General features: G+C 46.1%; 3 protein-coding genes across 3 annotated transcripts in view; 1 reads left to right on the top strand and 2 right to left on the bottom strand.

The window, feature by feature from the left end:
• LOC127045143 (uncharacterized) overlaps positions 1 to 27766 on the bottom strand; it is a 1042790-nt gene that overhangs the window by 864089 nt on the left and 150935 nt on the right. The gene's annotated exons all lie outside the window — the stretch shown is intronic.
• Positions 1 to 27766, bottom strand: part of ZC2HC1A (zinc finger C2HC-type containing 1A) — a 572961-nt gene that overhangs the window by 445815 nt on the left and 99380 nt on the right. The window lies entirely within an intron of this gene.
• On the top strand, positions 516 to 26210 carry IL7 (interleukin 7). The gene is made up of 7 exons (XM_050941507.1): positions 516 to 1197; positions 5118 to 5197; positions 6755 to 6894; positions 15957 to 16043; positions 23396 to 23551; positions 25023 to 25168; positions 25281 to 26210. The coding sequence occupies exons 1-7, from the start codon at positions 1139 to 1141 to the stop codon at positions 25426 to 25428; spliced, it is 816 nt and encodes a 271-aa protein (XP_050797464.1). The 5' UTR covers positions 516 to 1138; the 3' UTR covers positions 25429 to 26210.

Genomic DNA, 27766 nt, shown 5'->3' with positions numbered 1-27766 from the left:
AGAGGTATTGTTTATTGGCTACATAACATTTCAAACCTTTTCACATCGATCAGAGTGCATACCCCCCTCGCCAACCGCTTTCTGCACTTTGCAATTGCTCTCCAGTCAGTACTAGCGTTTGAACTTAAACAACCCCAGCAAGATAAACTAGTGGACAATTTCTCTGGAAAAATCAATCGAACTAAAGACTGGTCGACGCTTTCAGGAGCGTTGAAAACGAGTCAAGGAAGTCCAAAAGTAACCTCCACCCAGCGGCATGTTACATATTTCAATCACATGCTATTGGATGCAAGTTGGGTGCAGCCCCTCAAGTGGGGGCTCTCACAGCTCGGGATCGGGCAGCTCGTCTGCTCACCCCAAACATACAAAAAAAAAAAACCCTCCCAAGCAAACAACAAAAACCAGCCTTTCCCAATGGCCTGATTACTAACGAATGGTTCTTTCCACGCGCCTTGCCAAGGTACATCCTTCTGCCACTGCCGCACATTGGGATCCCCGAAGGGCTGGGCGTGGAAGGCATGTGTGATCCCACCTCCTCTTTCCCGGACCCGGACAAGCCACACAAGCAGCGCCTCCAGCTGTCACTTCTGCTGGGGCTCTGGCCTTTGGCGTGCAGCGCTTCCTTTCCCCCTCTTCTCCGCCCCCCCAGCCGCGCTCTGACCGCAGGCTCTGGCTATCTCGGTGGACTTGCGGACGGATCCCCGACCGGGCAGGTTTCGGGACGCGGGGCGCTTTTCTGCGCAGGGGGGAGGGGAAGCGGGCTAACTTCGCCGTCCCACCTGCTCTGCGGCGGAGCGCCCGGGAGAGGAACCTCCTGCGCGAGCGCCTGCCCAGCCCCTGGCCGCGGTGGAGCCGACACTTTGAGTCGGCAGCCTTGGCTGGAGAGCGGGGGCCACAGGGCAGAGCAGAAAGTGAAAGTAACTTGTGGACGCGGAAGTCCCATGGGAAAAGCAGAGCCCCGCGGAGCTAGCGCGTCTCCCCCAAGGAAGATGCGGCCGGAGGGCTGGTGAGTCGGGAAACGCCCGCTCCTTCGCACAGCAGCGCCTGGCGCAGCCTGGCCCGGCGGATTCTGCACTCCCAGAGCCTCCCCTCGGGCTCTGCACCAGCCTCGCACCATGCACAAGCCTCTGCCACCACCATGACCGAGAAGCCACCAGCGCAGCTCTCTCCACCTCCCCCTGCGGACAATGTTCCATGGTAAGGGGCGCGCGGGCGCGCGGCAGCCCCCGAGCCGCGACTCTTGCAGCCCTCCCGCCGCGCAGCCCCTGCGGATTTTGCATCCCGCCTGCAGAGCCCGCTGCCTCCTGCCCCGCGGCGCGCGCGTCTCACCCGGCTGCGCTGGCTCCCTGACAGCTACCGCTCGCAATGGTGCCGCGGCGCCTGGGAAGGTGCTTTTATCCCCACTGCCCCGGCCGGGAATTTCCCAGCTTTTCAGAGCGAAAGTGGAAGCAGCCGGTTCCCAGCCCGCCTGGTGTCGGGAAATCAGGATTGCGCTGGTGGGAATTGCCAGGGTTGGGCAGCGGGCAAGGGAGCGCCGCCGCCGCCGCCGCCCCTCTCAAGGCCGGTGCAAACAAACACCTGCCCGCGGACGCCCCGCAGGGCAACCGGCTACCCCCAGGCAGCGGCTGGCGTCCCGGGAGCTGGTCCGCCGCCAGCCACCAGCCGCACCCCCTCGGCTCCTGCAGGGAAGAGCAGCCTCTCCCTGCCGCGTGCGCCTTGCCCACTGCCTGCCGTACAAAGCCAGGGGCAGGCGGGCTCGCTGCACCGAGCCCGGCACAAAGTTGAGGCAGGCACCAAACAGGGGATCGCCACGCGCCCAGCCAGGGGCTCCTCAGCCATAGGGTGACCAGCTGTCCCAACATTAGGGGCGTTGTTTTATATAGGTAACTATCACCGGAGGAAAAAAAGTATCCCGATTTTTCACACTAGCTGTCTGGCCAGCCAAGGGGGGAGGGAGATGTTCTAAGCCTCCTGGGTTTGCAGGCTCTGGCTGAATCCCGCTCTGGAGCAGGGGGCCTGCGCAAGAATAAAAATTTGACTGCTTTGGGAAGGGCACTACCCCATGCAGCCAGAGGAGCTGCTTCCCTCCCTCCACTGTGCCCCCCCCCCCCCACCCCGCATGCTCTTGCTTTGGGAAGCTGGATGCAGGAAGATAATACTCTCTTCTCTCCTTCAGGCCCATGGGGCATTTCCATGGCTTAGGGGGCTGAAGGACACAGCCCACCCTGACTGCCCAGTGCTTTGAGCCACAGCAGGGAAAGCCCATGCTGGACCTGTTAGTGGTTCTGAACAGCCTCTGGTAGAGGCTTTTGGAAGCATTGAAAACCCCGAGGGTGCTACAACCTGGTAGCTTTCCATTACTGTCACTTAATCCACAGATACTGCAAGGGTGTTGCTGAGGAAATTGAAGTGATCTCCTGCCCCTGGGTGGTATAACATTGATAGTGTGCCTGCCTGGCCCCTTCCTTGTACACTGAAGAGACTAAAGGTTGCTTTTTGTAAATATGGGCTTTTTCCTCTGTCTGAAACTCCCAGGAATATTAAGTCTTGCTGGCTGGGAATTTCAGGAAGTAGGAGTTATGAACTCATACACTTTCACTGGAAGAGCAGAATGTTCACTTTGTTAAAAGTTTCGTTTCCTTCAACATAGCAATGAGTCATTGCGGATAAATAGATGTTCACTTTTTATTTAATTATAAACAATCTGACTGAAAATCCTTTCCCTTCTCAATCGTCTGGCTCTCTCTTGGCTTTTGTTATAGTATCAGTATTATGGGTTCATTAGGACCTAATTTACTAATGTAAAAACACACACACACCCCAACAAACCTTTCAGGCCTTCTTTATAGATCATAGATACGCAAAAAAAATAATAATAATGGCATAGACCCAACTCTTTTTTCTTTGCAGGTTATCTTTAATCACAAACTACTAGATTAAGTAGGTCTATGGCTACAGTGTTGTTGCCATATACTGATATCTATAAGGGCTGTGATTCTTTTTTGTTGCACTAATGACAGACTTAGACCATTGTTATTTGTCTTTTGAAATATGAAACAACTGGGAAATTGTTAGCTATATTAGAAAAGGGGGTTAGTATAAGAATTGTAAAGTGGATAAGGAACTGGTTCAAGGGGGAGAATGTAACAGATTGTGCCAAAAAGTGAGTGGAGGTAGGTTACTAGTGGCATTCCTCAAGGTTTGGTTTTAGGACTAATCTTACTCAATATTTTTATTACTGACCTTGGCACAGAAAGTAGGAGTATGCTAATGAAATTTGATGGGGGTACAAAGTTGGGAGGTACAGTCAGTACAGAGGAAGATCAGAATACTATACAGGAAGATTTGGATGACCTTGAAGACTAGAATAACAGAAATGGGATGGAATTAAATAGTATAAAGTGCAAGGGTCATATGCCTAAGGTCTAATAATAATTTCTGCTACAAGCTGAGATTTCATTAATTGGAAGTGACAGAGGAGAAGAGAGACCTGGCTGTGTTCCTTGATCAAAGGATGACTATGAGCAAGTAAAGTGATGCAGCTGTGAAACAGGCAACTGCAATCCTTGGATATAATCTGGTAGAACTAGAGAAGTATTAATACCATATAAGGTACTAGTAAGACCTCATTTGGAATTTGGTGTACAGTTCTTGTCATAAATGTTCAAGAAAGTTGAATTTAAACTGGAATGGGTGCAGAGAAGATTTACTAGAATGAACAGGGAATGGAGGGCTTTTCAGACGAGAGAAGACTTGAAGAGCTTGACTCGTTTGGCCTAGCAAAAAGAAGGCTGATTACTCTCTATAAATACATTGGAGGGAGTGTGGAGGGGAAGGGGGCGTAAACACTAGAGCAGGTAAAGAGCTATTTAGGAGAGTGTTGGCACAAAAACAAATGGATATAAACTGGCCATGAACAAATTGAGGCTGGAAATTAGGAGAAAGTTTCTAACCATCAGAGGTATGAGGTTCTGGAACAGCCTCTCAATAGGAGTTGTGGGGGCAAACAACTTAATTAGGTTGAAGAGAGAGCTGGACAATGTATGAGTGTGATTGTCTGATGAGGTAGGGTTCAGCAGCCCTGGGGCTCACTTCCAGTTTGCTTCAGGGCTTCAGCTGGCCACCTGCAGGAAGAGATTCTCCCCCCCATGCTGTGGTTTTACATTCTGTTTTAGTCGCCTTCCTCTGAAGCAGCGGTGGCCAACCTGAGTCTGAGAAGGAGCCAGAATTTGCCAACGTACATTGCCAAAGAGCCACAGTAATACGTCAGCAGCCTCCCATCAGCTCCCCCTCACCCAGGGACGGCTCTAACATTTTTGCTGCCCCAAGCGAAAACAAAGAGCGCCGTCCCACCCCCTGAGCATCGCGTTGCCCCAGTCCCCGCTCCTGAGCGTCGCGTCGCCCAAGTCCCCGCCTCTCCCGAGCACTGCACTGCACCGCCCAAGTCCCTGCCCTCCCAAGCGCCAGGCCGCTGAAGCCCTCCCCTGCCGAGTGCCGCACCGCCCAAGTCTCCGCCCCCCCAGCACGGCACCACGCCTCCCAAGCCCCGCCTCCCCCCAGCGCCACCAGGCCGAACCAAAAAAAACAAAAACAAACCCCAAGTGCCGCCCCGTCCCAAGGTGCCGCCCCAAGCACGTGCTTGGTAGGCTGGTGTCTGGAGCCGGCCCTGACCTCACCTGCTCCCAGCGCCAGCCCCGCCAATCAGTGCCTCCCTCTCCCTCCCTGCACCTCCCAATCAGCTGTTTCGTGACATGCAGGAAGCTTGGAGGGGGAGGAGTGAGGGTAGGGGAGGGGGTGGGAAGGGGTGGAGTGGGAGAGGGTTTATGGCAGAGCCAGGGGTTGAGCAATGAGCACCAGCCTGCACGTTGGATAGTTGGCACCTGTAGCTCCAGCCCCGGAGTTGGTGCCTATACAAGGAGCCGCATATTAACTTCTGAAGAGCTGCATGTGGCTCTGGAGCCAGAGGTTGGCCACCCCTGCTCTGAAGCATCAGAGATGACCACAGCTAGAGATTGGACATTGGATGGAGAGGGGTGGCATTGAGCATTCTGTTTTTCGGGTGCTTGCCTGGCTGGTTCTTGCTCATATGCTCAGAGACTAACTGAATTTTTCCGCAGGTCAGATTGGCAGCAACCTTGTGTTTCCTTTGACTTCCTCTGCAGAGTATGGGTGCCAGTCACTTCCCAGGATTATCTGGGTACATCTTACTTAATCATTTCCCTACCATTACAGGGGCCTCTGCCATTGGTGCATCATAATCATCGAAATTCCTGGGGGCTGTAATACTTTAAACCCTAAATTTAGAATAGGGGCAGTGTGGGGCAGTGTTGGTCTCCTGAATATCACAGGCTATCAGACTAGATGATCTAGTGATCCCTCTGGCCTTAAACTCTATGACTCTGTAGAAGTCAGAGGTCTGAGTGCAGGATCAGGGACATATTTTTACAGCCTTACATTTACTATATTTATGTCTTTAATTTCAAGGGATAACATAGCACTTTGGACCAGATTTTCAAAGCTAGTTAGGAGCCTAAAGATGCAGACAGGTGCCGAGGGCTAGCTCTACTGAGGAGACTTCGATTCAGTATTGCAATGCCTAACTTTTAGGCACTCTGCCAGCTAGTGTGATCCACAGGCCTAAATTAGGTGCCCAGGCATCCTGGACAATGTGTGTTACATGTGGTCTTGTATATATGTTCTTAGGACCTGACTAGGTCAAAGAATGTGTAATGAGATATTGAGCCGTTCACCTTTATTTGACCTGTTTAAATCCAGCCCTGACTGTTAGTGACCATAAATTATTTCCCTTGGATGGCTCTTCAACGACTTATGATTTTGGTGATAGATGCCCTCAAAATACCTAAGGTTGGGATAATGAATTTGCCTGTTACTCAAGCAAAACTCTCATTTAAAGTCAAAGGGAAATTTGCCCAAATAAAGACTGCGAAATTTGACTAACAGCGATGAAAAGAGTTTCTCAGTTCAGTTTCTACAGAGTAGCTGTCTACCCCACAATCAACATTACCACAATTGACAACATCAGCCGAGAGGGACTGAGGGGGCATGAAGACTGAGCTATATTCTTATTACTAGAGGTAATCCTTGCAAGACAGCATTAAGGTCCATTGGTAGGGAGCTGTGGCAAAATGTAATTACAAAATAACTGTTACGTGTACATTGAATTCAGTTGATTTCTGCATTGACTTCACTCAAAGCAGATTTGGCACATGGAGGCTATTTTAGTTTCTAGAACTGGCAGCCTGACTGACTCTTTGAGGGGCCCGACCTTCCCAGCGGAGGGCAAATAGGACAGTGTCTTTCATGAGCACTAACTTTACTTTAAACCCGCCCGCCCCAAATCCAAATATTTAAAACTTGCAAAACTTTATTTATACTTGCAAACTTGTATACTTCATCTGCTGTATACTGTAGTGCTTCAGGATTTCTAACAATACACTAAAGGATATAATTGTCCTCTCAACGTAGTTATTACTTTTGTTAGCATTAATTAAGTTTATGTTAATATCCCTAGGGCAACATAGTCTGAAAATGCGTTTAAAAGATACCTTGTCAGAAAAGTATGTTTAAAGGCATTTTCATATTTCATACCCACAATGGACTGTAATGTATCAGTTATTTGGTAGAGTTGAACAGTAAATCCCAGATAAGTTACTATAAGAGACTTCATTATGTAACAGTTAATAGAGCATACTCCGTGGTATTAAAAATATACTTAATTGATGTTGTAATCTAGTTTTTTTTAGGTCTGTCTTTGGGATTCTGCCACTGTTCATAGTTCTGTTGCCAGTAAATTCATCTACTTGTGTGATGGAAAATACAACTGTAATACGTGAAAAGTACGAGAATATCCTAAGCCACGATATTGAATTGCTGGTAGGTAGTCATATTCTTTTGTTTTAAATTTTTTTTTAAAGTAAAGGTGGTCTTTTTGTGAATAATTTTAAGGTTAATTCATGCTAAATGTCACATTGAAAGGCACACATTAAAATGGGTGTGCAGTTTTTTTTTTAGGGGACGTAACGATGCAGCCTCTAATTTTGCACTCACACCTAGCTGTGAATGCAGTTATTTGCAGGTGCAAATGATATGATTCAGATGATTGTGTCCTTGCCACAGGTAGTTAGAGATATAAAATATTTAGGTCTAGATTGTGTAACACCTAATCCCATTGGAGAGCACTTACATAGTGGTTGTGGTGAAGTCACTGAGACTACTTGCGTTTGTAAATGCTATTCAATATGAGTAGAGGCTACATAATCTGACCCATAATTTGCATCTCTTTATAACTTTGCCTGAAGTTTTATGCCCTCTGTTGAATATATGCACAAAGTCAGCATTTAAAAAAACTGGCCCACAGTCTTGATCTCTGGATCATTGTCAGCAATGAGAGGTAAACTGGAAATAATCACCATATTTGAAAGCCATGTGAAAGCCCAGTTAAGGAGAAGACTGACATACCCTGACCATTCATCCAGTATTTTATATCTTTGTGCCAGCACATTAAATGGAATGCTTAAGTCAACAGCTCTCTACATCAAGTGAATCATTCCTAGTCGTTAGAATTCCACAGGAGCTAGGAAAAAATGAAAGTATTTTCTATTTAATTTTTATTTAAGGAGTTGTGAATTTAGTGCTCATGAAAGGTATGGGATTGTGAATATTGAAATCTAAAGTCCTCACGGAATAGGGGTAGCACCAGCACCTATTATGCAGATTCCGTCATTTCCCAGCCAATGTGTGTTACCCCAGCTCTGGAGAGATTAGTTCAGTCTCCATGTCTAATCAGTGCTTCTCTGTCTGCTTAAATTATCAGCAAGAACTGTTAGTAATACTGTTTGTGTGGTAGAAGGTGTCCACTAGCCTCTTGCCTGAGATCACATAGTGATAGCAAATAACTTTCAAGCAGCAAAGAATCCTGTGGCACCTTATAAACTAACAGACATTTTGGAGCATGAGCTTTCGTGGGTGAATACCCACTTCGTCAGATGCACGTAATGGAAATTTCCAGGGGCAGGAATATATGCATATGCATATATGCAGGCAAGCTAGAGATAATGAGGTAGTTCAATCAGGGAGGATGAGGCCCTGTTCTAGCAATTGAGGTGTGAAAACCAAGGGAGGAGAAACTGGTTTTGTAATTGGCAAGCCATTCACAATCATTGTTTAATCCTGAGCTGATGGTGTCAAATTTGCAGATGAACTGAAGCTCAGCAGTTTCTCTTTGAAGTCTGGTCCTGAAGTTTTTTTGCTGCAGGATGGCCACCTTAAGGTCTGCTATAGTGTGGCCAGGGAGGTTGAAGTGTTCTCCTACAGGTTTTTCTATATTGCCATTCCTAATATCTGATTTGTGTCTGGTTCCGTAGCGACTGTCCAGTTTGGCCGATGTACATAGCAGAGGGGCATTGCTGGCATACGATGGCGTATATTACATTGGTGGACGTGCAGGTGAATGAACCGGTGATGGTGTGGCTGATCTGGTTAGGTCCTGTGATGGTGTCGCTGGCGTAGATATGTGGGCAGAATTGGCATCGAGGTTTGTTGCATGGATTGGTTCCTGAGCTAGAGTTACTATGATGCGGTGTGCAGTTATTGGTGAGAATATGTTTCAGGTTGGCAGGTTGCCTGTGGGCGAGGACTGGCCTGCCACCCAAGGCCTGTGAAAGTGCGGGATCATTGTCCAGGATGGGTTGTAGATCCCTGATGACGCGTTGGAGAGGTTTTAGCTGGGGACTGTATGTGATGGCCAGTGGAGTCCTGTTGGTTTCTTTCTTGGGTTTGTCTTGCAGTAGGAGGTTTCTGGGTACACGTCTGGCTCTGTTGATCTGTTTCCTTATTTCCTCGTGCGGGTATTGTAGTTTTGAGAATGCTTGGTGGAGATTTTGTAGGTGTTGGTCTCTGTCTGGGGGGTTAGAGCAGATGCGGTTGTACCTCAGTGCTTGGCTGTAGACAATGGATCATGTGATGTGCCCGGGATGGAAGCTGGAGGCATGAAGGTAGGCATAGCGTTCGGTAGGTTTTCGGTATAGGGTGGTGGTAATGTGACCATCACTTATTTGCACCGTGGTGTCTAGGAAGTGGACCTCCCGTGTAGATTGGTCCAGGCTGAAGTTGATGGTGGGGTGGAAGCTGTTGAAATCGTGGTGGAATTTTTCCAGAGACTCCTTCCCATGGGTCCAGATGATAAAGATGTCATCAATGTAGCGTAGGTAGAGAAGGGGCATGAGTGGACGAGAGCTGAGGAAGCGTTGTTCCAGGTCAGCCATAAAAATATTGGTGTATTGTGGGGCCATGCGGGTGCCCATAGCGGTGCCACTGATCTGGAGATATATATTGTCATCAACTTTGAAATAGTTGTGTGTGAGGATAAGGGCACAGAGCTCAGCAGCCAGTTGTGCTGTGGCATCATCAAGGATACTGTTCCTGACAGCTTGTATTCCATCTGTGTGTGGGATGTTTGTGTAGAGAGCCTCTACATCCATGGTGGCTAGGATGGTGTTTTCTGGAAGGTCACCAATGCATTGTAGTTTCCTCAGGAAATCAGTGGTGTCACGGAGATAACTGGGAGTGCTGGTGGCATAGGGTCTGAGTAGAGAGTCCACATATCCGGACAGTCCTTCAGTGAGAGTGCCAATGCCCGAGATGATGGGGCATCCAGGATTTCTGGGTTTGTGGATCTTGGGTAGTAGATAGAATAAACCTGGTCGGGGCTCTAAGAGTATGTTGATTTGTTCCGGTGTTAGTGTAGGGAGTATCCTGAGTAGATGCTGCAGTTTCTTAGTGTATTCCTCAGTGGGATCTGAGGGAAGTGGCCTGTAGAATTTGGTGTTGGAGAGCTGTCTGGCAGCCTCCTTTTGGTAGTCAGACCTGTCCATGATGACAATAGCACCTTCTTTATCAGCCTCTTTGATGATAATGTCTGGGTGGTTTCTGAGGCTGTGGATGGCATTGCGTTCTGCACGACTTAGGTTATGAGGCAAGCGATGTTGTTTTTCCACAATTTCTGCCTGTGCACGTCAGCGGAAGCATTCAATGTAAAGGTCCAGACTGTCATTTCGACCCTCAGAAGGAGTCCATGTGGAGTTCTTCTTCTTGTGCTGTTGGTGTGAGGGTACCTGTGTATCAGTGCGCTGTTCAGTGTTGTCCTCTCCAATGCATCATCAGGGATCTACAACCCATCCTGGACAATGACAATGATTTCTATTAGAGGTTATGTGTGGCAATGTTAATTGTGATTTTGCTCCATATCTGGTGACTCATAGACTCTAGGACTGGAAGGGACCTCGAGAGGTCATCGAGTCCATTCCCCTGCCCTCATGGCATGACCAAATACTGTCTAGACCATCCCTAATAGACATTTATCTAACCTACTCTTAAATATCTCCAGAGATGGAGATTCCACAACTTCCCTCGGCAATCTATTCCAGTGTTTAACTACCCTGACAGTTAGGAACTTTTTCCTAATGTCCAACCTAAATCTCCCTTGCTGCAATTTAAGCCCATTGCTTCTTGTTCTATCATTGGAGGCTAAGGTGAACAAGTTTTCTCCCTCCTCCTGATGACACCCTTTTAGATACCTAAAAAACTGCTATCATGTCCCCTCTCAGTCTTCTCTTTTCCAAACTAAACAAACCCAATTCCTTGAGCCTTCCTTCATAGGTCATGTTCTCAAGACCTTTAATCATTCTTGTTGCTCTTCTCTGGACCCTCTCCAACTTCTCCACATCTTTCTTGAAATGCCGTGCCCAGAACTGGACACAATACTCCAGTTGAGGCCTAACCAGTGCAGAGTAAAGCGGAAGAATGACTTCTGGTGTCTTGTTTACAACACACCTGTTAATGCATCCCAGAATCACGTTTGCTTTTTTTGCAATAGTATCACACTATTGACTCATATTAAGCTTGTGGTGCACTATGACCCCTAGATCTCTTTCTGCCATACTCCTTCCTAGACAGTCTCTTCCCATTCTGTATGTATGTGTGAAACTGATTGTTCCTTCCTAAGTAGAGCACTTTGCATTTATCTTTATTGAACTTCATCCTGTTTACCTCAGACCATTTCTCCAATTTGTTCAGATCATTTTGAATTTTGACCCTGTCCTCCAAAGCAGTTGCAATCCCTCCCAGTTTGGTATCGTCCGCAAACTTAATAAGCGTACTTTCTGTGCCAACATCTAAATCGTTGATGAAGATATTGAACAGAGCCAGTCCCAAAACAGACCCCTGCGGAACCCCACTTGTTATACCTTTCCAGCCATTAATAACTACTCTCTGAGTACGGTTATCCAGCCAGTTATGCACCCACTTTATAGTAGCCCCATCTAAATTGTACTTTCCTAGTTTATCTATAAGAATATCATGCGAGACCGTATCAAATGCCTTACTAAAGTCTAGGTATATCACATCCACCGCATCTCCCTTATCCACAAGGCTCATTATCCTATCAAAGAATGCTATCAGATTAGTTTGACACGATTTGTTCTTTACAAATCCATGCTGGCTATTCCCTATCACCTTACCACCTTCCGAGTGTTTGCAGATGATTTCTTTAATTACTTGCTCCATTATCTTCCCTGGCACAGAAGTTAAACTAACTGGTCTGTAGTTTCCTGGGTTGTTTTTATTTCCCTTTTTATAGATGGGCACTATATTTGCCCTTTTCCAGTCTTCTGGAATCTCCCCCGTCTCCCATGATTTCCCAAAGATAATAGCTAGAGACTCAGATACCTCCTCTATTAACTCCTTGAGTATTCTAGGATGCATTTCATCAGGCCCTGGTGACTTGCAGGCATCTAACTTTTCTAAGTGATTTTTTACTTGCTCTTTTTTTATTTTATCTTCTAAACCTACCCTCTTCCCGTAAGCATTCACTATATTGGACATTCCTTCAGACTTCTCAGTGAAGACCGAAACAAAGAAGTCATTAAGCATCCCTGCCATTTTCAAGTCTCCCGTTACTGTTTCCGCCTCCTCACGAGCAGTGGGCCTACCCTGTCCTTGGTCTTCCTCTTGCTTCTAATGTATTGATAAAAAGTCTTCTTGTTTCCCTTTATTCCCATAGCTGGTTTGAGCTCATTTTGTGCCTTTGCCTTTCTAATCTTGCCTCTGCATTCCTGTGTTATTTGCCTATATTCATCCTTTGTAATCTGACCTAGTTTCCATTTTTTATATGACGCCTTTTTATTTTGTAGGTCACGCAAGATCTCATGGTTAAGCCAAGGTGGTCTTTTGCCACATTTTCTATCTTTCCTAACCATCGGAATAGCTTGCTTTTGGGCCCTTAATAGCGTCCCTTTGAAAAACTGCCAACTCTCCTCAGTTGTTTTTCCCCTCAGTCTTGATTCCCATGGGACCTTACCTATGAGCTCTCTGAGCTTACCAAAATCCGCCTTCCTGAAATCCATTGTCTCTATTTTGCTGTACTCCCTTCTACCCTTCCTTAGAATTCCAAACTCTATGATTTCATGATCACTTTCACCCAAGCTTCCTTCTACTTTCAAATTCTCAATGAGTTCCTCCCTATTTGTTAAAATCAAGTCTAGAACAGCTTCCCCCCTAGTAGCTTTTTCAACTTTCTGAAATAAAAAGTTGTCTGCAATGCAGTCCAGGAACTTATTGGATAGTCTGTGCCCCGCGGTGTTATTTTCCCAACATATATCTGGATAGTTGAAGTCCCCTATCACCACCAAATCTTGGGCTTTGGATTATTTTGTTAGTTGTTTGAAAAAAACCTCTTCCACCTGATTAGGTGGCCTGTAGTAGACTCCCAGCACGACATCACCCATGTTTTTTACCCCTTTTAGCCTAACCCAGAGACTCTCAACACTTCCATCTCCTATGTCCATCTCCACCTCAGTCCAAGTGTGTACATTTTTAATATATAAGGCAAAACCTCCTCCGTTTTTCCCCTGTCTATCCTTCCTGAGCAAACTATACCCATCCACACCAACATTCCAGTCGTGTGTATTATCCCACCAAGTTTCAGTAATGCCAACAATGTCATAGTTGTATTTATTTATTAGCACTTCCAGTTCTTCTTGCTTATTACCCATACTTCTTGCATTTGTATATAGGCATCTAAGATACTGGTTTGATCTTGCCTCCCAGCTTTGCTCTGACCCTCCTTTCTCTCTGCCATTATAGCCCATGCTCCCTCCTGTTTCCGACCCATCTCCCAGGTCTTGTTCCCCACTTACCTGTGGGGTTTGCTCACCTGTCCCCATCGAACTTAGTTTAAAGCCCTCCTTACTAGGTTAGCCAGTCTGTGTGCAAATAAGGCCTTTCCCCTCCTTGAAAGGTGAAGGCCATCTCTGCCTAGCAGTCCTTCCTCGAATAGCATCCCGTGGTCGAGGAAGCCAAAGCCCTCCTGGTGACACCATCTTCGCAGCCAGGCATTCACCTCCACGATGCATCTGTGTCTGCCTAGGCCCCTACCTTCGACAGGAAGAATCGAAGAGAATACCACCTGTGCTCCAAACTCTTTAACCCGTACTCCCAGAGCCCTGTAGTCACTCTTGATCTGCTCAGTGTCACACCTCACAGTATCATTTGTGCCCACATGGATGAGTAGCATGAGGTAGTAGTCAGAAGGCTGGATAATCCTCTACAATGCCTATGTAACATCTCGGATATGGGCCCCTGGCAGGCAGCATACCTCCCGGGATGAACGGTCAGGGCGACAGATGGGTGTCTCCGTCCCCCTCAGCAGAGGGTCTCCAACCACCACTACCCTACGTTTCTTATCATCAGTGGTGGCAGCAGACCTCCCAGCCTTAGGGGTACGAGGCTTCCCCTCCTTAACTGCTGGGGGTGATTCCTTCTCTCCTGTATCAAGAAGAGCATAACGGTTATCTATTACCACAGTTGGAGGGTTCGCAGCAGGGGTGGAGAACTGCCTGCTGCCAGAAGTAACCAGCTGCCAGTGTCCACCCTGAGCCATCTCCTCCTCCACTGGTGTGTCAGTACTGTGAACTGGGACAGCTACGTCAGTCTCCACATGGATACTGTCCAGGAATTGCTCATGGATACGGATGATCCTCAGCCTAGCCACCTCCTCCTGTAGCTCTCCCACCTGCTGCCTGAGAGATTCCACCAGTAGGCACCTTTCACATTGGATGCCACCCCCAGCCTGGATATCAGTAAGTGGAAATTGCAAGTTACAGTCTTTGCAAACCCACACCAGAATCTGGGTAAAAGCATCCATGCTTTGGTGCTCTGTCTGGCTACAGGCGCAGGTGGAGGAGACAGAAGCAGTGCTGCCACAGGTTTTGCGGGTCCTCCTAACCATCGTAAGCCTCCCTCTGTCAAACTCTCTCAAATTCCCGTCTGCAGCTCCCTGTCCGCTCTGCTCTGCTTTAAACAGAAAGGTTTTGGATGTGGCTTGGTTTATAGGTTCAGGGGACCAATGGGTCACAGATGAGACCGACAAGGGACCCCCACTCCCTTTCTACTCCCCTTCCAAACTCCCTTGCGAAACTCCCTGTTAGCAGCTCCTGTTCGCTAAGCTCCCTGGTCACTTGTGCGCAGCTTTATAAAGCCCTGGCCTGAGTGAATGCCCTGCCCACTGGTTAAGGCTCAACCAATTACCAGAGGCTTCTAGCTTTCAAACCTTCCTTGGTAGCTCAGCCTCCAACTGCCAGCTACAGCACACGGTCCTTCAAACAAACAAACCACCACAACAACCAAACAGACTGACAAACACAAGCTCAGCACACAGCAAGTAACCCCCAAACACAAACACACACACTGCAGACAGTCACTTACCCCACAGATGCTGTATTTGCTCCTCTTCACCTGGAGAACTCCCTTGCAAAACTCCCTGTTAGCAGCTCCTGTTGCCCCAAAGCAAAAGACAAAAAAAAGCTAGTGACTGCAGACATTAACTACAGGCAGATAGTGGGTATATCCTGGCCCCCTTGAAGTCTAGGGGAATTTTGCTGTGGACTCCAATGGGGCTAGGGTTTCATCCACTGTCTTTTTGTCCCACCCAGTGACCTACCTACCTACCAACCAGAGCGATTATTGTGAAGCTCTTTGAAAAGTCAGGTGGAGCTGCTGACTATCTGGCCCTTGTGTCTGGAATGGATTTTCAGCATTTCAGCAAACAAACAGCTGTTTGATGCTCTCTTAATTGTTTTATGTCTTTGAATATTTGACTCATTAGGGCTTTGTGTTGAGTCACTACCTCCCTGTTTACACAATCTACTGTTTCCAAAGTTTGAAGTCAGTTTTGTTCAGATGTGCTTCTGAAACACTGACAAAGTTAGAACAAAAATACAAAGAGAAACCCAAAGGATGGAGATGACTAAACCTTTCTTGTATTTTTTAAAATATAGGACAGCATAATATTGATATGACTTAATACATTTCTTCTGCAAGGTTCAGAGAGACTTTTGAGGGGGGCTGGAAAGAAAAAGGGAGAGAATGTGTTTCCATTGGGATCAAGAAGTTATTACAAGTGTCTGGATGACATAAAGAAAGGTGTGGAAGAAGGAAACAAAGGGAAAAAATGGTGGTGCAAAGGGGCAAGACTTACAGCTGAAGACATTTAGGGGATTTAGACACAACTTTTATTCATGTTAATAGAAGATGCTTGCCAAAATCCCATTAGATGCCTTGGAAAATCTCAATTTATGTATATTTCTTAAGAGAATAAACTTTAAACAAAAATACAACAAAAAATGCTGTTAAGAAATCAAGTAATTAAGTGGAATCTGTAGTTTCAAAATTATAAATAGCTACCCTTGCAAACTATAGCTAAATTATTTCCTCCTTAGCTTACCTGCCAAGAAAAAATTCAGCACTCTCTATTTCCACTGCTACTCTTGATGCCATCCTAAAAAGCTGTGTAAGGAGTTAAGCTCATCAACTGTTGAAAGAGAAACCAAGCCAACTTGATTTGAACACCGTTACATTATTTAATATATGATCTATTATAGGAAAATATGTCTGAAGAGTATCGTGACAGGTGCTGCAGGAATAAAAGACATGAAAACCCCAGTGCGTTTTTCTGCAATGATACTCAGGTAAAAGACAACTTCTTTTTTGAATGATTGCACATGTTGGTTGCAAGGTAGGTGTGTGTGTGTGCCCTGAGCACAGTCACTAGAAAATATGCCCTCCACGGTATCTGTCAAGTCGGCTCTGGTGCCTTTTGGTGCTATACGTCCATAGCGTTGGTGTATAGGGCACTGCTGACCACGTCCTCTCAGTTCCTTCTTACCACCCATGATGGTCGCTGGAAATGCTCTATCCTTCTCTTGCAAATCTTCCTCAGTGGACTTTGCTTCCTCTCTTTCTATACATATAGTTTTGTTCATAGTTGGTTAATTTTCTCTTGTAGTTGTTAGTTAGTTTCCTCCGCTCCCAGTACTGAGGCATGCCTTGGTGGCTGAGCTTCAAGGCTTGTGGCTCCTGCAGCAAGGCTATACCTCTGGGCTACCCACATTCCAGTTGCCTTAAATGCTTAGCGGAAGCTTACATTTGGGAGTGCTGCAAGAGTCACAGGGACTTCAAGCCCTGTATCAAAAATGACCAGGATGCTAGGCTGAAGTCCCTCTTAATAGAAACAGTGCTTGAACCGCTATTGGAGCCAGGCCATTCAAACTCAGCACTAAGCACCTTGGTGTCACTGAGGAGCACTCCTGCTGCTGTCTGGGCACCTCAGCAACATTCAGCATTTCCAGTGCTGAGAAAAAAACAAAAGAAGATGCCAGTCAAGATAGGACATTCCCTGACTTCTAGGATGGCCAGGCATGGAGACCAGAACAGAATGTGACCCGCACTGGGCCACTCCACAGCCCTTGGTACTGTATAAAGGGAAGCTGGCTGTGATGGTCCAGTTCCAGTGTTCCCTGCCTTGACACTGTTCACTGGCACCGATGGGAACTGCTCCTCTGGACAGAGGACTTCTTGTCCTCGGAGTCGGAAGTGGAGTCGTATATCTCCCATAGGAGCCAGCCCCAACAGGCAAGTTGGCACTATCCTGCAATGGACCTGGGCCAGGCCATACCATTGACTGCTTGGCCTGCTGGCTAGAGGCAGGTGCCTGCGCAGTGGTTCTTCTAGAACCTTTGGGCATTTCCCTTTATGCAAGATCCTCCATGGAAGTGCTCACACTCGGTGGCCTGCGAGGGAAGAGTGCTGCCACTTCTTCAAGCAGAGCCTGATCCGTGCTCTGGTACCGAGTACCATGAGCCAACATCATAGAACCTGTCTGGTGCCAAAAGCAAGGAGTAGTAATGCTCCCTGCCAGTGCAAGCTTCCTCCTCCTCTTCTCCTGATGAGGCCATGACAGGAGTTGACATGTCACCCTCTCATGATGACTATAAGGCCCATCAGGAGCTTCTTAAGAGAGTGACCCAAAACCTGGGCATTCAGGCTGAGGGGGTTCAGGAGTCCTCTCACTCTTTGGTGGACATCTTGTGACCTTTCCCCTCAGTGAAGCCATCATGGACCCAATAAAAACCATGTGGTAAACCCTGGTGTCCCTACCTCCTACGGACAAGAAGGGTGAAAAGAAGTACTTTGTCCTAGCTAGATAATATGAGTTTTTGTATCCTCATCCCACCCCCATGGGATATCTGGTGGCTCTGCTGCCAATGAGCAACAGTGACAGGAGTTACAAGGGGCTAGCCCCAAAGCAAAAGACAAAAAAAAGCTAGACCTGTTTGGGAGGAAGGTCTACTCAACTGGCAGTTTGCAGCTCAGGATCACTAATCAAAAGCGCTCCTGAGCAGATGTGACACTTAGAACACTTAGAAAGCCTTGTTAAAGTTTAAGGACTCGATGTCCTAAGAAGCCTAATGGGAATTTTCCTCTTTGGTGGAGGAAGGGAAGTCCGTAGCAAAGGCTTCCCTACAAGTGGCCCTGGATGCTGAGGATTCAGAGACCAGGTCCATGGCCTCCACAGTGGTCATGTGTAGGAGTTCCTGGCTCCAAGTCTCAGGCCTCCCAAATGAGGTTCAGCAGACCCTCTAGGACCTTCCCTTTGAGTGCATTTCACTCTTCTCAGAGCAGACAGACATCAGGCTTCGTGACCTCAAGGACTCCAGGGATAATCTGAAGTCCCTGGACTTCTACACCTCACTGTCTTTGAGAAGCATTATAGGCCCCAACATTTCTCCTGGTTCTTCCCTCTGGCGGCCCGGCAGGACTCTCAGAGAAAGAGAAATAAAGGCTTCAGGCAGAGACCTTCACTCCAGTCCTCCTCAATGTCAGTGCCTGCTCCTCCCAGATATTCAGGGGACTCTAAGTAGGCCTTTTGATTTGGTGCTTGAGGATGCCATACCAGTCACAGAAACTTTGGATCCAACCTACCCTTTGTTTGTGGACCACTTGTCCGGACAATAGTCCCATATTATTACAAACCATTGAGTACTGAGCACAATAGAATGGGATATACCCTTCAATTCAGTTCTTCCCTCCCACCTCACCTCTCTCCCCATCCCTCTTCAGGGACTCCTCTCACAAGCAACTTCTGGCCCAAGAGGTGCAGTTGCTCCTGCAGGTGGGAGCCATGGAAGAGGTTCCACAGAATTTAAGGGGTTGCAGGTTCTACTCCCAGCTTTTGGGGTTAGGAAAAAACAAAGGGGAGTCTCAGACCTATCCTGGACCTGCACCAGCTTAACAGTTATCTCAAGAAGCTAAAGTTCTGCATGGTCTCCTTGGAGTCCATCATCACCTCCCTGGATCTAGGGGACTAGTCCATCGCCTTTGATTTGAGAGATGCCTATTTTCACACACCAGTTTTTCAGGGTCACAGGAGGTTCCTCAGATTGATAGTGGATCACGTGCATTACCAATTTGCAGTTCTCCTGTTCAGCCTGTCAGCTACCCCACACGTTTTTACGAAGTGCATGGCAGTAGTAGCAGCCTTCTTGAGGAGCCAAGTGGTGCAGGTGTGTCTTTAGCTCAATGACTGTCTGATCATAGACCAAACCAGGGCTCAGGGGGACTCCAGCATCCACCTCATCCAGTTGACTTTCCAGGACCTGGGCCTGGTTATAAATACACAGAAATCTACCCTTACCCCAGTTCAGAGGATAGAGTTTATCTGAGCTGTACTTAACTCTGTCCAGGCCAGAGCCTTCCTCCCAGAAAGGTGATTTCAAGCAGTCATTGAGTTCATAGCATGCCTCAAGGATCGCCCAATGACGATGGCCCAGAGCTGTCTGAGACTCTTGGGTCATATGGCCACATGTACTTATGTAGTATATACGCAAGACTACACCTCAGACCTCTCCCAGCCAAACTGCCCTCATCTGGATATGGTCCTTATGATTCCTCTTCCAAGTCTCAACTCACTCCATTGGTGGCAGGACCCACTGGCAGTTTGCAAGGGCATCCCATTTTCATGGCCCCATCCGTTACTCTTCCTGGCCACAGATGCATCAGCGCTGGGATGGGGAACTCACTTGAGTCTCCTCAGAACTCAAGGCCTGTGGTCCCCGGAAGAGCTCTTTATAGACATCAATGTCAGGGAGCTCAGGGCAGTCCTCCTGGCTTGTCAGGCATTCCTGCCTCATGTTAAAGGCAAAAATGTGTTGGTTCTAACAGACAACATGGTGGGCATGTTCTTTGCCTCCTGCCCTGTGTTGGGAGGCAGTTCGCTTGTGGGATTTTTTCATAACCTACTCGATTCACCTTGAGGCCTCCTACCTACCAGGAGCACAAAACGAGCACAAAATCAGCTCAACAGATGCTTGACTGATCACCATGAGTGATCCCTTGCCTAGATGTCATGAAGGTCATTTTCCAGCAGTGGGGGACTCCCCAGGTAGATCTGTTTGCAACAAAGCACAACAGGAAGTATCACCAGTTCTGCTCCCTTTTGGGCCACAGCCTCAAGTCACTTTCAGATGCTTTCCTTCTTCCATGGACAGGTCACCTGTTCTGTGCTTTCCCTCCTATTCCACTTGTGCCCAAGGTCCTGTTGAAGATCAAACAGGACCAATTGCAGGTCATTCTGATAGCTCCGCCTTGGCCCTGCCTGCATTGGTTCGCCTCTCTGCTGGACCTCTCAGTGGCGTCACCAATCCCACTACTTCTACATCCAGACCTGATCTCTCAGGACCAGGGTCATCTGCTCCACCTGAACCTTGGGTCCTTCCACCTCATGGCCTGGAAGGTCCATGGCTAAACCCCACAGAACTAGCCTGCTCGGAGCAGGTCCTTAAGGTTGTACTAGGAATCAGAAACGCTTCCACCAGGGCGACTTACCTAGCATAATGGAAGTGGTTTGCTATCTGGTCTTCCCAGAAGGGTGTCTCACCTATGCGATCGTCACTGCTGTTCATTCTAGTGTACTTACTGCACTTGAGACTGCAATCTATTAGAGTTTAACCGTGTAATCGATTAGAGTCCACCTGGCAGCAATCTCTGCTTTTCACCCTTGGATGACCGATCCATCTTTCTAACCCATTTCCTTAAGGGCTTTGAGAGGTTGTATCCTCAGGTGCAACTGTTACCCAGGGTTCTTTCAACTCAAAGCTCTTGGTAACTTTTACTCTGTGCGAAGAGGTGTCAGGAAATAAATCAGGGGAGACACGGTTGTCCAGTCAATAGATGGCCGGCCCAAACAGGACAACACAAGAGTGCGTTCACTTAAAGCTAAACTTTACTTAGTCTCAAGCACTTACGCATGTCTGCAACAGATTAGTAAAACACCCCCAGCCCTTGATAATTATTAAAGCTGAGTTTGGCTCTCAAGTGACACAGCGGCAGGCTTCTGGTGGCCAAATCTTTTGTCTGCTGGTGGGGACCACAAGATGTATCCAGAGGGAGAGTCCCAGAAAAGTCCCAAACGAGTCCAACTACCTCAAACTTTTCCCCCTTATTTATACATTAGTAATAGAATGACATGTCCCTTAAAGAAAACTTGTTAAGTATGCAGTTTCAATGGTCAAGCAAGAGGTTCATTCTGATTATTGATTAACCAGGTGTGGGTTTTTCCAGAGTTTACAGCCTTGAGACCCCAATAGATATTCCTGGGACACATCCTGCTCTTTTAAAATGCATGTATCAGCAACTTCAGCACAATTCTTATCAGGAAGGACACAGGGTCAAGCCACTGGCAACTTACTTGTTACTGTACCTCTCCTGGAAGGTGACCTTCTTTGTGGCCATTACTTCAGCCAGAAGAGTTTCAGAGATCCGTACCCTCACTTTGGAGCCACTGTACATAGTGTTCTTTAAGGATAAGGTGCAGTTGTGTCCTCACCCAGCTTTCCTCCCAAAAGGTGGTCTCCCAGTTCCATAGCAATCAAGCTATCTTCCTACTAGTTTTCTATCCGAAGCCACATTCCACAGGGAAGAGCAAAGGCTCCACTTGTTAGATGTTGGGTATGCACTGGCTTTCTACATAGAAAGGACCAAACAGTTTCGGAAATCTACCTGTGTTTGTAAAGGTTGCTAACAGGATGAAAGGTCTCTCCATCAGAGCTCAGGTAATTTCTTCATGGATCATGTCATGTGTTTGGATATGTTACAAACTAGCAGGTGTTCCCACCCTAACCGCTCATTCAACAAGGACACAAAGCATCTTCAGCAGTGTTTTGAGCCCAGGTCCTTATTCAGGACATTTGTAGCGCAGCAACTTGGTCATCAGTGTGCACATTTGCTTCTCATTATGCCATCGCTTAGCAGGCTAGGGACAATGCTGGATTTGACCAATCTGTGTTGCAGTCAGCATGTCAGTAAACTCCGAGCCCTATACCTACTGAAGGATATAAGAAAGCCCAGTATCCTGTCTTCTGACAGGGGCCAATGCCAGGTGCCCCAGAGGGAATGAACAGAACAGGTAATCCATTCCCTGTCACCCATTCCCAGCTTCTGACAAACAGAATCTAGGGACACCTGTACAACTGCTGGGGTCTCCTATGTTGGAATGGACATGTGCAATCACTCAAAAAAGAAAATCATTCTGTAACTAGTTCATGATGTGTTGCACATGTCCATTCCAAGACCCATCGTCCTACCCATCTTATCAGAGTTGGCTGGAAAGAAGGAACTGAGGGGGTATGGGGTTGGCAGTGCCCTATGTACCAATGCTATGAACACACAGCCCCAGAGCACACCAGAGCCAACCTGACAGATACCACTAAGGGAAAATTTTCTGACAGCTGTGCTCGGGGCACACACACATCTACATTGGAATGGATATGTGCAACACATATCGAAGAACAGTTACAGAAAGGTTAGTACCCTTTTTTTTTCCCCAGAGTTTCCTTGCACTCGTGTGTTGTAGATTTCTTTTCTGTATATTCCAATCTCTGTGTAACAAATTCTGCTGATGGGGACTGTTATGTTGTAATCACAGCAAGTCCTGGTATTCAGAATTTGTATTACAGAACTGTTCATTTTAAAACTTGACAATGGTTAGACTGCTGGTGAGCTGAGGCCACAGCCTATCATACTGACCAATATTGTCTCATTTTTTCCTTGTACTCCCCCCTCCCATCCCTGTCAGTCTGTCTCCATCAGTTTCTTATATTTAGATTATAAATTCTTTGGGGCAGAGACCATCTTTTTTTCCATGTTTGCACAGAGCCAAGCACAGTGGACTCGTAAGAGCTAATAAAATAATTTCCTTTTAATCTTTTCTGGGCCTAAAATTTATGCATACTGCACACAAGTACTTGATTTTTATTTGAAACTTTAAGTAGTAATTCTGTTTCCAAAGAAGCCAATATCTCATACTACAGAGATTATACTCACTTATCAAAATATTGATTTTTTAAAAATATTTTCATCCAATATGGAATGAAGAACAGGATGCTTTCTTTGTGTCAGTTAGCTAACAAGTACAAATTAATCTTTCAAATGCTTTGTTTTATTTTCCTACCAACATTTTTCCTGTTATTACCAATACAACTAAACCTTCACTTCAGATATTGATCTTTAATTCTATGTCTGTAAGACATCTTTTACAAAATAATCTGCACTTTCTTGTAAGAAGTATTTCTAAAATAATGTTGTGGCAGACATTGTCCCCATGTAGAAGCCAAAGTTGTTAATGGTGGGGGAGGTGGAATCTCATTACTATACATACTAATATTCATAAATTCACACGTAGGTAGTTGTCATAATCACAAAATCACTTTTTAAAATTTGATATGTTAGTTTGCTTTAGATAAGATCAAACCCCACCAGTGTCAGTTGTAATTGCAGACTGAATTCAACACATCTAGGAATGCTTCATACAGTACGAGGGTCTGAAAATTTAGTCAGGTTAGCCACATGATATATTGGAAGAGAACAGCATAGCAGCTTCTAAACAAGCTAATACCTACTGAAACAGCTTAAGACAGCCAACCATTATATAAAATCTAAGGGAACTCAAATTCAAGGTCTCTTTTCTTTATTTCTTTCTTCATAGGAAATAAGGTCATTACAGAATATGGCATGTGACATGCTTAAGTTCTTTTATAAAAAAAAGATCAACAAAGATTTCAGATGGCAAACTGCTCGGGTTTCATGTATGACATTAGAAATTCTACGTTGCAGATGTGATAGAGAGAGCAAAAATAGAAAGGTAAGTTGTTGGGAGAGCCTACACATTACCTTGCATATTTTATATAAAGAAGGAAGGACATTGCTCTCTTAAGTCTCTTCAGGATAGAAAGTTACTACCATCAACCAAAATGAAACATTATAAAACTCACCCCATATAATATGCCCCTTGATACAGAGCTTTAGGCTCTGATGTAAAGCCCATTGACATCTATGGAAAGATTCTATGGTAAGCATTAACACTTTTCAAAATAAGTACTCTGATAATATTTTTGAACCATAATTTTTCAGTTTCACCCTTTAATAGTACAGTAAAAGCTGAACTGTCTGGCACTTTACCCACCGGAAAGCTCTATAAACTGGCATTGCTGATCTTCGTTGAAAGTCCAGTTGGCACAGGGCAAGCAGGCTCCCTACCTGGCTCTGTGTGGCTCCCCAGAAGCAGCAACATGATGTGCCTGCTGCTCCTAGGTGGAGGAATGGCCACAGGGGCTATGTGCGCTGCCCCTGCCCTACTCGCTGGCTCCACAGCTCCCAGTGACCAGGAACCGATGCCAATAGGAGCTGCGGAGGTGGTGCCTGCGAGCGGAGGCAGCGTGCAGAGCCGCCCAGCTGTGCCTCTGCCTAGGAGCAGCAGGGACATCATGTTGCCTCTTGCAGGGAGCCACCCTAGGTGAGTGCCAGCCAGATCTGGCACCCTAAAACCCCTCCTGTGCCCCAACCCCCTGTCCCGAGCTCCCTTCCGCACCCAAACTCCCTCCCAGAGCCTATCCTAGTCCGTACCTGAGCCCTCTCTTGCACCCACACTCCTTCCCAAATCCTGGAGCCCCCTCCTGCCCCTCAAACCCCTCATCCCTCACCTCACTCCAGAGCCTGCACCCCCAGACAGAGCCCTCACCCCTTCACACACTTAATTCTCAGCCAGACTCTCCATCCCACACCCTGAACCCCTCATTTCTGGCTCCACCCTGGAGCCCTCACCCCCTTCCACACCCCACACCCCCTGCAATTGGTAAGGAGTATAACTCTTAGTTAACCAGCATATTTGATTAACTGGCACACACAGGCACCCTTCACCCAACATGCCGGATAACAACGCTTTTACTGTAATTGGATTTGGGTTTTTTATATTCATTAACTAACCAAGGATTAGGCAAAGTCAGTACTTGCATGTGAAACCTTCAAAGCACCACTGGATGCTATAGGAAGATGTGTTGCTAGTTCAGCAGGTGGCATGCTTCCTTCCTTCAGAGTCAAAACTGAGTTTTCTGGTTTGGTGTAAAGAGGCACTGTGCCGCTAGTGGTATTGATCGGACTGTGATCACAAGTGACTAAGATTCTATGGCCTTACTCTGAGTCGCCCAATGTTCTGGCTCAGTTAGGATAATTACATTTATTGATATATATTTGATTGTTTTATGTTTTAAAGTATTTCTCTGCAGAAAGGAACATAAGCTCATCTCGATTAACAATTTAAAACTGTTCTTTTACAGGTTTGCATATTGCTTACACAACCCAGCAAAGACACACTAGGGGCACAAGACCCCAAGAAAAAATGTTGCCAAGAATTATGTGAACTAAAGGAAACTATAGCTAGTCTTAGATCCTGCTGGAATAAGTTTGAAAAAGAAATTGCTAGGTAAAAACCTTAAAATGCAATCCTGTCTGTTTTTTCAAAGTGCCATTGCTTTGCACTTTACATGCAATCTTCAAGTACTGCTGTCTGCTTACATAAATACTTTTTGCCAAAGTCCTGACGAGAAGATCCAATACCTTGTTCCTGGGGACAAAGCCACTGGAAACCAACAAATTCTAAAGTTCAAGAAGTGGAAGCTAACAACACAATTGGAAGCAAAGACAAACAGAACAGAATGCTGTAGCCTCACCTTCACACGATGAAAAACACTTAGACTTTGTAGCTATCTACAAGTACTTAGTCATGTTTTTTTCAGTAACTTTATATGACTTTAAGGTGAGAAGAAACTTGGGAGGTGCCTACTGTGACAAATAATCTTGGAAAAGGCAAAGAAAGCAAAATGTCAAATTAATATGATGTTTTATATAACTCATCATGGATCAAAACTAACAGTTATGCTAGGTAAGAATGGCTCCTGAGCCAGTTCTGCTGATGCAATAATATTTGAAGTACTGGTATCTGATGGGATCTGCAAGCTGCTTTTGAGGCCAAAAAATGGAACCAGGTCCGTGCCAGAAAAAGATAGGGGAATGAATTATTTTTACACAGCCTAGGAAGAGGTATCAGTTTTCGAGGGATCTAGCACAGACGCTGCTGAAGTAGCTAGAGGCAAGACAGAGTAAGGCCTGTGGATGGGGAAAAGGGTAGCTCCTGAACATGAGCAAGATCGGCTGACTGGAGAAAATATTAGCATTGTGGATTTGATAATCACAGTTAGCTGCAGGAATAGTTAGAATAGCTTACATTAATTGTGATGACTTTAGTGTATATATTTTATATAGTGTATTTAACATAAAAAAAGACATGACAAGGAATGTATGAGTATTTTCAGAGAATAATATATTGGCATTTTACTAATTATATGTTCATATTTAATTTTTGATGAATTTATAAATATTTATTAGTTGCTTATACCTCACAATTTCTTACTTAGATATTACTACTCCTTTTGTAACAAAAGCCACTTTTAATATATCTAACAAAATTGTGTCTCTTTTGGTATCATTGCTTCTGTTCTAGTTTTTGGTATATGAGACTATCGTAGGCAGAGCTGATAATGCCACTGTAGTTAAGGTTAACTGACTGTCACATGTGCTCTACTCAGTGTTATGTGGCACCTCCTTCTGGCACTTAGCTCCGCCTGGTTCAGCACCCCTTTTCTTCTCTTCTGCCATTGCTGCTCAGCTCTCACTGATTGAGTCATACCATGGCTGCTTTGTGACTCAGCCCTCCAGCCAAGCCACACTGCGATTTCCCCTTCAGAGGGAGTCTTTCCAAGTCTCTGGACAAGCAGCATCAGGCAGTCCTCATGCTCGCTACCCTGACTATGTCAGTCCTGCAGTGACTCAGGCAGTCTCCCCTTCAATGCCCCAAGCAACACCACTATATAATGGATATAAGGGGAACCCCAGCTCACCCTGTATGCTGGGTTCCAGCCAAGGGCCTGTAGCAAGCAGTTAAGGTTTGCTGCTACACCATCCTTACTGCTCTCGCCCCTGGACTACTTCCTACTGTGCTTTTCCAAGCTTTTAATTCTCCAGCCTTCCTAGTCAGACGCTTTTCTCTTAGGCCTACTAAGTAAATCCTTTCTCAGAGGGTCCCTATCCCCGCCACTTCGTTTACCTCAGGGAGAGAGACTACAGGCTTCCTCCGTGCAGCCTCCCACTCCGTTGTCAGCTTCCTGACTTTATAGAAGCCCCACCTATTCCCTTACAGGTGAGTTTCCTTCAAATTAGTGGCCTCCCCGCAGCCTAAATCTCCCCCATTTGCAGTTTAACTGGCTGATTGAGCCCACTTCACCTAATTCAATTTCTTCAGGGCTGATGTAGGGTGCACACCCCATCACACACTTCCCACTATAAGAACCTGTTTTCAGTTGCTTATAACTTTTCCACGGTGTTCAGGCTAAAGTTTTCAATGCCAAGTGTCTACCTCAGGCTAATGTTTATTTATTGGAAACTTGAGTTATTTCAAGGAACAGATTAGGGAAGCCTACATTGTTTTGCCCTTGTTAAAAAAAAAATTCTTGCAACTTTTCCATTGAGAAACTCTAGCATTCCATGCACCAGAGCAAGAATATTAGGAATTGTTAGGAAAGGGATAGAAAATAAGACAAAATATCGTAATACCACTGTATGGCATAGTGCCACAACTCATGGTGTGTCCGCACATTGAATACTGTGTCCATTTCTGGTCACTCTATCCCATAAAGGATACAGTGGAATTGGAAAAGTTTCAGAGAAGGGCAACAAAGACGATCAAAGGTATGGAACAGCTTCCAGCTGAGGAGAGACTAAAAAGTGTAGGGCTGTTCACCCAACTAAGAGAAGATATGATAGAGGGCTGTAAAATCATGAATGATGTAGAGAAAAGTATCATTTACTTTTCCGCAATACAAAAACCATGGGTCACCCAATTAAATTAATAAGCAGCAGGTTTAATACAAACAAGAGGAAGTACTTTTTCACATAATGTACAATTAACCTGTGGAACTCATTGCCGTGGGATGTTGTGCTGGCTAACAGTATAACTGGGTTCAAA

This window comes from Gopherus flavomarginatus, chromosome 2 (assembly GCF_025201925.1).
Source record: "Gopherus flavomarginatus isolate rGopFla2 chromosome 2, rGopFla2.mat.asm, whole genome shotgun sequence".
In the NCBI taxonomy this organism is placed as follows: Eukaryota; Metazoa; Chordata; order Testudines; family Testudinidae; genus Gopherus; species Gopherus flavomarginatus.
This window is presented reverse-complemented; position numbering and strand designations above follow the sequence as displayed.

Coding starts and splice junctions, on each gene's coding strand:
- IL7 (XM_050941507.1), top strand. CDS start 1,139: ATGACCGAGAAGCCACCAGCGCAGCTCTCTCCACCTCCCCCTGCGGAC. Junction 5,198..6,754: donor CACTTCCCAGGATTATCTGG/GTACATCTTACT, acceptor GTTGTAATCTAG/TTTTTTTTAGGTCTGTCTTT. Junction 23,552..25,022: donor GAGAGAGCAAAAATAGAAAG/GTAAGTTGTTGG, acceptor GTTCTTTTACAG/GTTTGCATATTGCTTACACA.